Consider the following 16,158-nt stretch of genomic DNA (forward strand, 5'->3'; position numbering starts at 1 on the left):
ATATCTACTAGACCCCTATTCGGACATATTTCTGTAACCTACAGGTCTAAAATGTAAAAAAAAAAATTTCATGAAAAACAGTGTAACGCTTTTGGTACAGAAATCTAGACATCAGTGTAACGCCCAGGAGGTTAAGGTAACTTTCTCCAAGGTAATGCTGATCCTCCATGATTGAAAGAACTGAAATCTAGTCATTGAAAGGAGAGGGCCAAAAACTTGGGAGCAACAGAACAGGAGTTCTGTCTGGCTGCATCTGACATTGCAGCTTCTCATAAATACTTTGAGAAGTTTATAGTGTATCATAATATTATTGTAAGCAATCGCTGTACACAGAGGTTAGCTGTACATCTATGCAAGACAGAAGGCAAGACTAGGATTCAGATTTAAATATTAGTTACAATATATGAAATTCCTAACTAAATGATGTCATGTTTGCCAAGGCATAGTGAAAAATTCTTCTTATAACACTTGCTTTCATCAGTTTTGACATTTTTGTTGCATCTCAATGTTGCAGATCTTCTGTAATCTTTGCTACCATGTCCTGTCTACATGCATGCACATAAGTCATAGCTACATGTGGGTTTCCTGAGAAATGTCAGCAGTGGACCACATCTGTATAATGTGTTTCAACAGACCTGCCTGCCTCTCTATTCTTGGTTCTGTCCCTGATATTTATGCCTGAAGCATAGTAGACTCCTGGTTTGATTAGGCCAGCTTTATTTTTTTCCAGCCAGCGCTTAATGGAAAGTTTGAAGGAAGTGAAAGAAAAGATCATTTCTGTCGACACTTATGTCATGGCCCTTGAATCATCTTTCACACAGCTGAATTCTAGACTCACCACTCTTATTACAAATAAAGGCACCATTCACACTTTCAAATTTGTAAGGACAACCATTTGTTTGCTCTTCACACCTATTCTCAAATCCGGGCCCTGTTTGCTATGTTGGACACCGAGCTTAATAATCTTCCTTACTCACTGGACTCAACTACCAGATCTGTTCTAGATGGTGTTCCAGATCTAATAGGAGGTTGCAAGTCCAAAGTGGACCTATCCTGAATTCCCACACGGTCTAACAGTTATTACCACTCCCATTTTTCGTGACAATTCTCTTTCCATGATCTGCCAGGTTAACCATTTTGGCTTCCAGTTCTGTCAGGGTATGTAGCAGGGCAATAGGATACTTAGTCTGTTGATTGTGATTTCTTACATGGCTGCTTCCTACTCATATGGAGAATGTATGTTTCCCCTTCTGCATGCTGTTCTGGACTTAAACTGTTTTTCTTACTGCTACTGTGAACTGGGTCCTGGTTGTCTATTTTAATACTGACTGCTGGATGTTAACACAGAGGATTTCGAAACTGTAACTACTTTGTCCATTCAAAACGCTTTCTAGAACAATTGGGTCATATGACTTTGTTGATTATTCTGGATGGGAGGCCCAGTTGTATGTTGCATAGCATGCACACATCTCTTTTGGACCCCTGCAGGCTTTTCCCTTATCTTCTTAGCCAGCCACGTTTGTTTTGACAGGGTTGGGTGTGTGGCAGAATGCATTTTATGATCCAGTGATCAAGAATATTACTGTGCCCTCCCTAATTACGATCTCCATGACCCCATCCTCCTTCCCTATTGTACCGTATCTATCACCCATGTCCTCAAATTTAGGTCACTCTCTTTTCTTTCCTAATATTTCAGACTTTGTTTGGTCATTTTGAACTTTATATTTTACCTGTGCATGCACATGGGCTTCTGTTGCCCAAATACATTCTTATAATCATTCTCAAGTGCTTTTTTCTACACCACTGTTTCACCAGAATTCAGATTGTAATGCTGGCATGTGGCATCTTTCTATTGTCAACCTGCTCTTGCTAACGTCACAATCAATCATTATTTTTATTTGTTTAACATTGGTAGTATAACTTCAACTTGATTCTACACCCAACAGCAAGAATTTCTCTTGCTGAATGCAGCTAAGGCTTGTATTCTATTTATGGGAAAGCAATTTTCTCAGACGTTACACCAGTGGTTATTGAAAATCAACAGTATTGTGCACATGGACCAGGACCTCTTTGTTTATCAGGATCAGAATTCTAAAAAGGTTAGGTTCATCTGGTTCTTTTAAATACAGTATAGCTCCTCAACTGAATAACTGATTATGTGTCATTGTAAAGCTATTTCTTCATTTTTGAAGTGCAACAGAAGTTCAAAAGTTAACCACATTGGCAAGGCACCCAGACAGTAACTTTGAGTTACTAAAACATCTTCTTGGTATTGTGGAAAAAAATCTGTACTGAAGGGGTGATATTTTTAGGGGCAAGGATAAGTATAAAAGTGAAAACCTTTAATTTAGTGTAATCATGAGGCTAGGCATAGATTTAAGGGGTGATTCCAGGTGTGATTTAGTTGTACTATTCGTACCAAAGTCTTGCAGAAAGTGTCCTGCAACACTGTTCTGGTACCAAAAACAAATTATACCAATTTTAAAATCCCTTAAATTCTGATCTGTTTGAAAGAAAATATGTATACCTTACATTACATAGGAATGTGACAGAACATTGCAAGTTGTTGCAGAATGCATTATTTCGTTATTGTGGTAAATGTTGGCTTCAGTTATGTCTTGTTTATTTTTTGTTTTATTTTAGGATCACATCCTGTTTGCAAATATCTTTCTTCCTTGGATTCTCGCTACGCTTCTCTGTTTTTTGATGCTGCTTGGAGGGAGCTGTTTAACAAATCTGATCCTCCGGCTATAGGTAAAGTTTATTTTCTGTACAACATAGTACACAATACAAATATGGGGCTGGAAACTATTTCTACAGACTTGGTTATGTACCAGTAAGTCGAAATATAACATTTTATCAACAGTACCATAAAAATATGGTACATCAGGTTAACATACACACCTGGATTTAATTGCCAGTTAGGACACAGTCTGCATATATTGTATATGTTTTCTATGTTAATGTACTGGTAGTCTCTAGAATGTTTAATTTCCCCTTACAATTTAAAATGCATAGTACTTTTGTACAACATGCCACTACTTAAATTAGCCCATTTTTGTGTAAGCAAGCATTACATTTTACAAGTACAATAAGTACATTTTAAGTGCACAATCCTGTATGCTACCGTCTCAGTGTTATTCTTCGAAGTACAACTAAAGGCTCCTGTATAAAAGTTTAAAAGGGTACCTGATCCAGTTACTATATGATGCTTAACCCCATAGGAGCACATAAAAAACTTTCTTTACCTTCCTTTCCTAAGCCAAACCCTACTTTTTTGTACTTCACACTCACCCTTCTAAGGTTCTACAGCCCACAGAGGTAGGGTTTGAGCAACAGAGGCACTGCTGTCAATTTAAAAAGTGGATAAGAATAGGTGTTTCAAGGTGCTAATTGATAGACTTCTCAATCAGCAGTAACAGTTCTGACACACTCTTCAGCATTTTCTTATCCAACTGTAGTGCATGCAGGCACTACTTAAGCATGGTAACACTGTTATGCATTCAGGATTACAGGTAATTGTGGGTCTTTGCTGGGGGTACAAAATGAACACTGAGAGTGCAGAAGCTCTTTTAAATAAAGCAAAACAAAATCCCACTCACCCTAAATTTCTTTAGATATCTTAATCCCACTGGAGATGTCCTCAATTGGGTCCCCACGCTGTGGCAATAAAAATAGAAGGAAAAGAGGCCCCACCCCCTTTTTTTAAGGGTCTTGTCACACTTGCAGAAGTTATTTAAAACAAAAATAAACATGTAAGCAGTTACAAATATATAGTATACAGCCAGTATCTTCTTAAAAACCAGAAAGTTATAATAACAATAACATTTTTTACGAATAAAATGTAGAAAAACCATAACTCTTGCTGATGAAATCTTGGGTCTTTTTATAAAGAGTGTAAGGATCCAAAGATGTGTTTTTTGTTCTTTGTTTTTTTCTTTTTTTAGTTTTTTAAAGAGCAGGGAAGGGTTAAAATCTCCTTTAGCTTATTTTGCTGTGTGCACCTCAATAGAGAAACTTACTTTTACTTCTTTACTAAAAGACACAACAGTAAATTAGGAAATTTCCCTAAATTGAATAAAAAAAAAAATATCTGGGAAAGGTGTTCCCATTCTTGTATTTTTTCTCAGCTGTTGCTCTGTAGTCAAAAAAAGTGGCTGGACATACACTTTACATTACTGGAGATTTATATAATACTTTTTGTTACTTTTTGCATATGTTGAAATGATTTTTGATGGTTAGTACAATCTTCTCTTGAAAAAAGGCATCTTTGTGACATAATATGGCTATTCAGCTTGTTAGCTGAAGTAAATAGGTGATCATAGTGCTGCAGTTCAAAATAAAAAAAAAAAAAAAAAATATCAGAATTTGTTCGAATTAAGAACATTGCAGTTTGTAGAAATTATCATTTTAATTTGTGTTTACTCTTAATTTGTTTTATGAAGAGCCTTTTGATATATTTGGTCGTATAATGCAGTATGTGAGTGGTGCCAACAACTGCCATCAGCTTCCAATAGCAGAAGCCATGTTAACCTGCAAACATAAAATGTAAGTACCTAAAACCAAGCCGAATTTCTTGAATGCAGTTGTGTGTTTAATAAAAAACACATTATATTAGTCTTGTATCATGTTAGAATAAAGTGAATAACATGCCAAAACTTTATTTTTTAGTTTGAAATAAAGTCTGAAAAGTTTAGAATATTCACTGTGTTTTTTACTAATATTTAGGATTATGTAAGAGAATTCCACTTCCTGTTTTGCTGACAAGAGTTTACCTGACAGTAAGTGGGAGGAAATACCTAACACCAGGTTATTGTAGGGCAAAGTCACCTGTAACACTGCTCTCACTGGAGTAAAAAGTGAGGGAATGTGTTTGCCAATTTTGCATTTGGTTGGATGCTCTATGTCATAGGATCCCAACCTTTTTTTTTTTTTTGAGTCTGAGCCTACTTTTTCAAGGAATGATTCCATGGTGCCCCCTTGGGTGAACTATACTATATATTAAAAAAACAAGGACATTTTTGTTTTTAATTATTTTATTAGAAGATATTAACAATATTGGTGTATTACTCAAAATATAATTTAAATAAATTACACGAATATAATATTATTAGTGAGATGAGCTTGGTGGCAAGTGGCCAGCTATGTGTAACAGGCACCTTGCACAGACAGCATCATCTGCAGGTTTACCTCCAGGTGGCAGTGAACGGTTCTGAGCGTCTCCCCCTAAGCAGGATTCCATGGCATGAGGAAGGGGTAAATGCAGTGCCACCTCACTGCCAGTCTGATTGCAGCCTTAAAGTTTGCTGAGCAGGCAAATTTATATTTGAGGCACCACAGCGGCAAATTTATACCCTTCTACTTTATATAGAAGGGTCGATAACCCTTTGTTTTTTTTTTTGTTTTTTTCATTAAATGGCTTTTTTAAAAAAAAACAAAACAAAAACAAGACAAAGCCCCTCCCATTCTGTCAATACCGCCGCAGCAGTAAAGACTGAATGGGAGTGCAGAACCTTCTGGGATATGCACATCACAAATCACAGGAGGCTTGGGCTCTGAGAACGGGCATGCGCAGGGGGGACTTTTCTGTCATTGAAAAAAGAAAGATGGAGATCTCAAACATCCGCAGTGAGATCGGCCCAGTGAGGAGATATGAAGGTTTATACATTGGGGATAATGATAACAACATGGACACAGACACAGCTCTCATGCTGCTGCTGCTGTATGAGGAGTGAGAATATTTCACAGTGCAAGGTGGGCGGGGAGCAGCACACATTCTGAGGGTAGGATTATCTCAAAAGACATGTCTCTTCCTCCCCCACAGATGACGATGCACTATTAAGCCGTCCATATGCAAATGCTGGGCGGGTCAATGATCCAGAACCAGGGCTGTGGATCAAATGGAGGAGGAAGAGCTGGGCATCACACGGGGAGAGGGATCCCTGTGTGTATTGCCCATGGGGGCAGTGGCTGGTCCTCAACACCCCCTTAACTTGCCTTGGACGAAAAATTACCCTTACATGTCTACAGTACCCACCAGGGGGGGTAACGGCCCCATTGGGAACCTACGCTCTAAATGTTTCTATCTCACTCACATAAATATAAGGGCAAAGGCCAGGTAGAAAGAAAGAATTTCTTTGGCGTGGCTTGGCGGGCACGAGAGATGGCTGCGTAGATCTTGTGCTCTGTCAGCGCCGGCCACGATCTACAGCAATCCAGGCTTCACCTGCACAATCCATGGGCAAGGCACGCAAGGGGAGTGTGGGGCTGCTTCCCCCCACCCCAGCATTTAAGCACCTGATGGACCAACCCTTCATCAGGGATTCCATTGTGGACTCTTAGTCGGATGCCGCACAGGCCTCCAAGATGGCGCCGACACGCTCCTCAGCCACGTGGTGCCGGAGCGAGCAGCGGAGCAGAGAGGACACACAGGGCTCCCCAGAACGGATGAAGGCCTACCCTGCTGAGTAGAGGGACCCTCCAGCCTCCCACCTACAGGATCCAGGATTTCCATGGTCCCCGAGATCTCCCGTAGAGAGACGCGGTGAGTCAGGGTTCCAGCCTGGAGGATTCCCCCTCCCCTGCAGCATCTCCCCAGCGAGCCCCTTCTAGGTCCCAAGATCCAACACCTACTCAGTTGGATGCACTGACACCAGCAGCATTTAGACAGGGGGGCTCCTTCCCTGTGCACAGTACCCCAGCCCAGGGTTCTGGTGGGTTTCCTGCTTCCGACCCCCCCTTTATGCCACGGTGGTCTCCTCTCCAGCGGGATCCTCAGCACCAACAGAGGATACCAGAAGGGCAGAATCTATCCCCATGAACTTGGGGACCCCGGGACCCTCTAGGAAACAGACGGGAGACCCCTCTTATAGAGGGGCATCCGCCTCTCCCCTGGCAACAGTATATACAGCTTTTGCCCACTAAAGCAGATTTCCAAAATTTGGTTACTGAGGTCCAGGCCACTTGTCGCTCGGAAATTGGGGCCTTACGCAATGACATGCAAATGTTAGCAGGCAGAGTTGATGAACTGGATGGCAGCGTTCAACAAGCTAAGGAGGACATTGGGACCCTCACCCACAAATCCTTAGATCTCAGAAATTTAGGGATCTCTACCACCTTATTGAGGACTTAGACAATAAAAGTCGCAGGAATAATATTAGGGTTCGGGGCCTACCTAAAGCCACCCAGCATGCTGATTTGAAACTGGTTCTGCCGGCCTTTTTCAACTGGGTACTGGGACACCCTTCCGCGAGAGAAATTAAAATTTCCAGGCCTTTTCGCACCTCCAGACAACCTGGCACAGCATGCAGACTACGGGATGTTCTCTGTCAACTGGATAGTGCTGACCTGAAGGATGAGCTTCCCTTTTAGCCTATCTGGAAGATAAAAGAACATCCACTCTTCATTGTCCAGAGGATCTTACTGCTTTTTGCACGGATCTGGGTGTTAAACGCCCGAAACTCCCCGGATGGGAACCCGAGGCCCAAGTGGTCGGCGCTGACGTTGAGATAATGTTCACTTGTTTCTGGCTTCATTGCCCCTCTGTTGTGGCCCTCTGGGCCTTTTGCCCCTCTAGGAAGGTATGTTCACCCACCAGTTGGTTTTGTTCCCAGGCTGTGTGAGGGGTCAGGGTTCGGCAGCTGTCAGACCTCCCTTGGTTGTCCAAGTGCGGCTTAATGTTCTTTGTTTGCCTTTCTTTGTTTGGTTCTTTTTTTTGTCCTCTACCCCTTTGAGCATTTCTGCTGTAATCCTGTATCCTGTTTTTTTTTGGAAGTATGACAAGGTGCTTGACTATACCTGGGCTAATGTTACTCTTAGTCCACCCACAACTGATTGTCCTGCCTGGCTGAAGGGGAAAGCCTTTGCCTCTAGGTTCCTACATATTTTCTATGGCTGCTAAAATATTGTCCTTTAAAGTTAAGGGTCTGAATTCCAACAGGAAGCGGAAGCTGGCCTTTAGAGAATTCAAGCATCTTTCTCCTGAGGTCGTCTTCCTACAAGAAACACATTTTGACCGTACGGGCTCCTTTAACTTTGCCTCAAAACGTTTTTCTCAGTTTTTATTGTCCCATTCGATAGTAGACCCAGAAGGCAGATTCCTCATTTTATATGGAACCCTACTGGGTACATCCATTACTTTATTTAACCTATTTGCCCCAAACATGGGCCAAACTCAATTCCTCTCTAAAACACTATCAGACTTGGAGGAATTTGACCATACCTTTTTGTTAGTTGGAGGAGATTTGAATTTATTGTTCTCCCCGGTACAGGATAGGCTTACTCTCCATGATGCCACCCCCCACTCGCAATTGATGCAGCATTCTAAAGTTTTTAGACAGCTGATCCGCAAACACCAGCTTATGATAACTGGCGGATTCATCACCCCACTGGGAAGCAGTTTTCTTTATACTCCCCTCCTCACTGCACCCACACGCGTATAGAATATATCTTCACTAATTCCCACTACTGCGGAACAGTGTGTCTTCAGAGATCCACCCTATAACCTGGTCGGATCATGCCCCGATTACACTAGATGTTGTTCTCTCCCCGGCCACTGCCTGAGTTTGTGACTGGAGGTTAAATGAGTTCTTGCTCAAGAATGAAGGCACCAAATCAGCGCTAACTGTGGGATTGCAACATTATTTCCAGGATAATAGGGGTTCAGTGGTGCATACATCAACACTTTGGGAAGCCCATAAGACTGTTTTTAGGGGACCCTGTATCTCTTTAAGCTCCCGGCTTAAGCGGGACTCTAATCTACAGCGCACAGTTACTACGCATGCCCTACGCTTTGCGGAAGCAAGTTATGCTCTCAAACCATCTCTGGGCCTTCTTCGTGAATTAACTACCCTTCGGTCTAAACTACAGGCCCTGGAATTATGGAAGGTTAGTTGGATGATGCTGAGAACCCGTCAACTGTACTACTACAAGGGTAACAAAGCTGACACACTATTGGCGCACAAATTGAGGGACCTGCAAGCTAATGCCTCTCCAGTCACTATTAAAGATGAGAGTGGGGTGGTGAGATATGACAAAACTTGACTCATACCTAGCTGGTATAGACTTACCCAAACTCAACCCCCAATATTTGGAACAGCTTAATAGCCCTATCGCAGAAGCTGAAATTTTGAAAACAATTGGACAACTGCCTTCTGCAAAAGCTTCGGGACCGGATGGGTTACTTTACTTGTATTATAAAACTTTCTTGCCAGAACTCCTTCCACATCTTTTGATGTTGTTTAATGAGTTTTTGAACGGTAAACCCATCCCTCCATCCATGCTGGCTTCCCACATTACTGTAGTACCTAAGCCGGGCAAAGACCCCATGGCTTGCTCAAGCCATAGGCCCATAGCACTTTTAAACTCAGACCTGAAAATTTTCACAAAAATACTAGCTACCCAGCTATCAAGATTCCTCCCTTCTCTCATCCATGGTGATCAGACTGGTTTCATACCTTTTCGTCACACTAGTGACAACACCAGAAGAGTAGTTACTATTATTGACATTATTACCAAAAGGAAAACGCCATCAGTAGTGCTTAGCCTAGACCCTGAAAAAGCATTTGACCGCCTTAGTTGGCCGTTCATGTTCTCTACACAAATTGGGTTTTTGTGGATCCTTTGTGACGGCAGTTAAATTGCTTTACAAATCCCCCTCGGCCTCAGTTAAACTACCCCGCACTTCCTCCTCATCATCCCCTATTAGAAATGGTACCAGGCAAAGATGCCCTTTGTCCCCCCTGCTCTTTGCTATATGTATTTGAACCCCTGGCAGCCTACATCCGATCTAACCCCGACATCAAGGGCGTATCGGTTAAGGGAAAGTCCTTTAAAATTGAGTTGTATGCAGATGATGTTCTCTTGACTTTAACTCAGCCAACCACTTCCCTTCCAAATTTGTGGAGAAAACTACACTTTTGCATGGAGAGACTTAGCCCTCCTTGGGGGTCCAGATCACCCCTATGTATAATCAGCTATACTCCCACAATATTCCTCCATTAATCTGAGAGCTTCAGTCTTTCTTAAATAAATTGAAAAATTACCCCTTGACTTTACTGGGACGGATGGCTGCCTTAAAGATGATGCTCTGATGTTTTTGAGACCCTGCCAGTTGGGGTACCATCAGGAGTGCTAAAGAAACTACAGTCTGATTTCCTAAAATTTATTTGGGCATACAAGAGGCAAAGACTTTGTAAACATGTTGTCTGCACGCCCAGAGAACTGGGGGGTATGGGGGCTCCCGACCTACACAAATATTATCTATCTCCTGCACACCCTAATGTGATGCTTTGGAGTTCATCTCTATCCCTGATTGACAATGACCTTCCTGCACCCATGGTTTTTACACGGAACCTGTGGCGGTCTTGCAAGGATAGATATGGCCTTTCATCTAAGGCCTCGAAACTAACATCAGTAATTAACACCCCACAAATTCCAGATAGTTTGTCGGGGCCATGGAAGGAGAGAGGGTTTTTTCAAATCAGACATCTGTTACACCCTGTGGAGAAACGTTTGCTTAATTAAGAGCTCTGTGATAAGCTTGAGCTCCCCCGTACTTCATTTTATGCATACTTACAAATTAGACATATTATCCCAGCTCTGCAGCCCTCTGCTACCTTCCAGCACATGACCTTTTATGAGAGATTGTGCACGGAAGGCCTGTACTCCAAAGGTGTTGTCTTCTCTATATACTACCTCCTTCAGTTCGTGCAATTTCAGGGAAGTTTAAATACATGCTGCAATGGGAGAAGATACTGGGGCAGACCCTGGACTTAGATGACTGGCAGGAAATTTGGGAAGCCGCTAATAAGAGTTCCATTTGTACGTTATATAAGGAAAACTTATATAAAAGTTTGCTTGCAAACTGGTATCGCTTATTTTGGTAGCTGCACGGACACTGATCCCTACTAAATGGAAGGCGACTCTACCCCCCTCTATGGAGGACCTATATAAGAGAATTCAAGAAGTGCAACTTTTGGAGTACCTTACCGCTCTCCTAAGAAACACCATGGATAATTATGAAAAAACGTGGGAAGGCTGGGACCAATATTATGCTCGATTGTCCAGTTGGTACCCAGAGACTTATTGACTTAGGCTGCAGTCACACTCCTTCCTCCTACCCTTTCCCCACTCCCTTTTGTTCTTTAGGTTTGGTTCTCAGGAAATTTGCACTCATTCTACTGTATGTATGTATTTCATTATTTTTGTTGTAGATTTTTCTGCGTTCATATACGGTCTACTGACCAAGTGTATAGTGTACTAATGTTTCCGTGGTCAAGTTCAACTGTTACCTGTTTTGTAATCCTGTTTTGTAATCCTGTTGAAAAATTTTCAAAAAAAATACAATTTCATGAAAAAAAAGAAAGAACTTATTTTGTATAGTTGCAGAAAGTTTTTTTATTACATAACAGTAATTTGTTTAGGCACTAAATTGATCGACTTCTCAAACCTATAAAATTATATGTTTACAGGGTCATGATTAGACCATTCGGTTGTTAGTATTAAAGATACATTTGGAACACATTGAGTAGTAACAAACAGGTAGCCTGTTATGGAATACTCTTTATATGACTTGATAGCACCAAAACGCTTACATTTTGTAAAATTCTGAAATTCAGAGGCACCATAGCAAATATCCCTTTGTCATACAGGGGTAGAAAAGTTTATTGGTAGAAAATCTACACTAATTTGTAAGTTTCCTATTATTTGAAATTAGGAAAATTTTAGGAGACAGAAGTGGAATAATTTGTTAAAGTAATGTGTTCTTCCTTTACAGAGAAGGTTCTTTTGCCAACCCCGGAAATTATTTTATCAACAAAGTAAACATAGTCTAAAGACAGGGTTTTTTGGCAAGACAGGTATTTTGTATGTTCAAAATCCTGTCTTTGGACTATATTGATTTTGATGATATTGTATATGTATGGGAAAGATAAAACCAAGAGGAAAGTTAGAAAAAAGTCAAAACAAATATAATGTTAGAAAAGTGGTCATGATCTGTATAATAAAAACGATTAACCTTTTGAAGAAACAAAAACATACTGTCAAAAAATGTAATGCAGAAATATAGTATATATAATGCAACTGTCAGTGGACAGAGAGGTAAAGGATAGAACATTGAGGTTAAACTAGATTATAGATCATTGCTCTTCTCTAATATTGTGCAGTCCTTTATGCAGAGATATAATGTTTCCTTAATCTGCAAAAAAACTCCATTTACAATTCTACAGACAATTGTTATCCACAATATTTTAAATAAATGTTTTGCGCAATACAAGTAGATGGTAGTAGTTAGCCCAAATCAGACTTTCCTCTCCACATTTTGTCACAGGGCGCCACCATCTTTCCTCTCCCTTTCTTCTTCCTGGAAACTGTTCGGACATCTTGATTGGCCATGCCGGGATGACTTAAGTCTGGCATCCATGACACACAGGGGAATCTGGAATTGCTGGGTTTTCTTGGCAACCAATGCTGACGCTGCATATGCGCACCTCAGGTTTTTCATATTTCCCTGGCACCATCGGACAGATAAGACTGGTTATTGCAGAAGGGTCATCAACTGATCTTTTATTTTGTAAGGTGGGACTTTAGTTCCCCTTTAATCACACCTTGTTGCCACCTATTACAGAGATAAATGAAAATGGCAATAACAGAAACACTGAAATGTCAACTGGGTTGTTATATATATTTGCTAAGGATTGTAAAGTAACCTCTAATATGCACATATGCAAATATTTGATGTCCTTTTGATAAAGTGTGTGGATATCCACAAAAGAGAAATGTGGATGAAAGATAGATTTGGGGAACACTGGTATATTAGATATGTTGTTAAGATAAAAAAATCTAATCCGGCTACTTGAATAATGTGTAATAATTACTTATATAATGTATTCTTCCTAGGCAGGAAGATGATTCCTATCAGAAGTTTATCCCATTTGTTGGAGTAAGTAGCATTATTTTTATTGTTTCTGTTCCCATATAACAGGTTAGGAACCCTTATTACTGTGTAATTTATGTATAAGACCTTACCTGTGGAAACTGATTATATAACTCTGCCATAAATGTCCTAGACTTTATTTTTTTTTCTAGTTTAGTACATATATAATTTTGTGTAGGAATATTTTTACATGCAGCTAGCAGGTGGGACTCCTGGTTGTTTTTATTATCTGCCAGGTTTCCTATTAGCTCCTTTCCTGGAAAAAAGGGGATGTTCACAGTGCTCAATAGTTTGAGCTCAAAAGGTAATAGACTAACTAAACCTAACCCAGAAAGAAAAAAAAAATGTTCTGTATTTACTGTTTGTAAATACAGTGATACCTCAGCTAACAAAGATAACACAGGTCAACATGTCATTTTCATTAGATATACATTTTTTTTATGTTGGCTGTAGTATTTTTGATGCAAGTTTCAAATCTGTGTTCAGTTTTTCCCTAGCGCATCTAGTTTTTGTGATGCAGCTAATTATGTATTGTGTGAAATTTGTTATAAAGAGCCTTAACATATTACAACATTTAACAACGTTTTTTTTTTACGGTTCGAGACTGAACCGTAATCTGCTTTTAAATGGTTTTTACAGTACAAAAACACCACACAACATGAAATAAAAATAAAAGTACATTTTTATCATACCCGGGAGTTAATCCTAAGAATTACAAGCCCATAGTTCTCCCCAGAGGATTTTAGCCGGTTGCTCCGCCCGGCTGATTTGAATACCCCGCCGAGCTCTCGGCAGCTCTCATCCTCGGATGCACGGATCTCAGGCTGCTGCGTGTCATCCGTTCAGAGGATTGCTGCTGGAGAGGTGAGCATATATATATATATATATATATATATATATATAAATAATATTTTTTTATTATTGTAATAACTATAGTAATTACAATTATATATATATATATATATATATATATACACACACACATATACATATATATATTTATAAGAAGCAAACAAGAACGTGTGTGTGCTTGGGACTTTTGTGGGAAAATCTAGTCCCGCGGAAAGTCGCAAGAATTTCCCCGAGGCCAGTCCTCCGATCAGGCATCGTACGCCTTTAGATAGGCGCCTATGTAGAGGAGCTGAACTCGGTTAACTCTTGCCCAACAGAAAATAAATAAGTGGTTTTAAAATATGCATTTTTCTTAGCGCATATAGATGTTTTAAACATTTATACAGCACAAAAATGTTTTCATGGCTAAGGGTAATATTTGTGCCATTAGGAAGAATGCTTTTTTAGGGGAACAGTGACTTTTATTGCAAGCTCGCCAGTGTAAAACTGCCAGCTGCGCGGCTCTGGCAGCAAGCTCATTCAGTTGTTGAATAGCGCAACAGCTTCCGATTTCGGATCGCGAATACGAATGCTGATTTCCGATTTGAATGAATTGCTGATGAATGAATGCTTGATGAATCAGGGCCTATGTGTGGTGCCATTGGGTAATATAAGTGCCTGATTTTTTAAAATCCAGTCGCATTGGTTACAGGAGCTGCATTTAAAGGTTCTGTAGGTTTTATTCTGCTTGGAATCAATAGGCTGAGGATTGAAGTGACTTACAACTAGTGAGTCTCGTAGTGAACTTGATCTTCTAAATGTAATACATGGTTTCTCATCTAAGATGATAATAATAATGGGATCAGAAGTGAGGATATTCCAATGATCTTTAATTAATTGATGTATATGTTGATGATGTTCATTGAATCTGGTTACGATAGGTAATTTGGGTTGAATGCGTGTAGATGAGGTGTCAGATATAAGTCTCCCAGTGTCAAGTTTGGAGACCTTTCGGTAGGTTCTTTTAAGAAGTTTTTTACTGTAGCCCCTGGTTAGAAGCCTTTCTATAAGGGCTTTTGCTTCAATTTTGAAGTCTGTGTCTAATGTACAATTTCTATTAGGTCTTAATATCTGATTATAGGGGATGCTTTTAATTAAAGGTTTGGGGTGAGCACTTTCAGCGTGGAGAATGGTGTTTCCAGCTGTTTCTTTCCTATAGAGTGTGTTATGATATGAAGATCAGGGGAGATATTATTGGAAATATCTAAAAAAGGTATTTGATGAGGGTCAATATTCCAGGTGAATTTGAGATTATAAATATTCTGTAAAAGTGACTGTAACATATTGTTTAAAGTATCTCTTTGGGCCCGTCCATATGATCAAAATATTCTCAATATAGCAACGCCACAAGAGGATGTGTTGAAAAATAGAGTGAAAGTCAGGGTTGGAGAAAAGATGTTTCTCCCAGTGTCCAAGATACAGATTCGCATATGATGGGACACATTTCCTCCCCATCGGGACACCTTGCGATTGCAGATAGATCATAGACATACAGTTTCTGTTATGTGTGTGGTTCATTCAAGACGAAAGCACAACATCGCTAAATTACCACAGAACTTAGAAAAATATACAAATTATATTTCGGCTGTTCATTTGGTAAACAGGATAAATCTTGGGCTCCACATGTCATCTGTACTGCATGACAGGCTAAAATGGTGTAAAGCAGCAATGTCATTTGCAATCCCGATGGTATTGAGAAAACCACGAGACCATCTAATCGACTGCTATTTTTGCTGTGTCAACAAAAGTGGATTCTCAGGTAAAACTAAGCACAAAATTGTATATCCCAGCCTCGATTCTGCAAATAGGCCTGTTCCCCATGATGAGTGCCAGTTCAGATACCGCCACATGATGGACTTGCTTTTGTAGAAGGTGATGAGGATTGCGCTGGAGTTGCAGCCAGTTACAACCCCGAATCATCTGATCCTGACTACTTGGCCGATGAAGATTCAGAACCAGAGACCTTTACACAAGCAGAGCTAAATGATCCCATTCATGATCTAAATCTCAGCTGAGAAAAAGAGGGAGGTAATCATAAGGGACAGTCTAATAAGGAAGCCAAAGAAAAAAGAACAGGTAGACCTGTTTCGCGCTCAGCCTAAATATATAAATCTTTAAGACAGAGGATAGGAACAAGACAGAATGCTTTCCAGTGGCACATAAAGAATACTTTCAAAGTGTATACTTTTTTGATTCAACTTTATTTCATTCCAAAAATTATTTGATGAAAATTATGTACAAAAGGTTAAAAGTATATATAGTTACACATACAGCAGAGTACACATTTGATTTTCATAAGTCTGAATATAGTTTAGATTAATGTGTTCATGTGC

The 16,158-nt window shown here is 40.1% G+C and overlaps 1 protein-coding gene across 3 annotated transcripts in view; it reads left to right on the plus strand.

Moving 5' to 3' along the window:
• PACS1 (phosphofurin acidic cluster sorting protein 1) overlaps window positions 1-16,158 on the plus strand; it is a 142,780-nt gene that overhangs the window by 86,643 nt on the left and 39,979 nt on the right. For all 3 annotated transcript variants that reach the window (XM_072423063.1, XM_072423064.1, XM_072423065.1), the window contains 3 exons: window positions 2,644-2,754; window positions 4,446-4,548; window positions 12,898-12,940. In XM_072423063.1, coding sequence (XP_072279164.1) covers window positions 2,644-2,754; window positions 4,446-4,548; window positions 12,898-12,940 — 257 coding nt within the window. The remainder of the gene's footprint in view (window positions 1-2,643; window positions 2,755-4,445; window positions 4,549-12,897; window positions 12,941-16,158) is intronic.

Source organism: Pyxicephalus adspersus, chromosome 9 (genome assembly GCF_032062135.1).
Source record: "Pyxicephalus adspersus chromosome 9, UCB_Pads_2.0, whole genome shotgun sequence".
Taxonomy (NCBI): domain Eukaryota; kingdom Metazoa; phylum Chordata; class Amphibia; order Anura; family Pyxicephalidae; genus Pyxicephalus; species Pyxicephalus adspersus.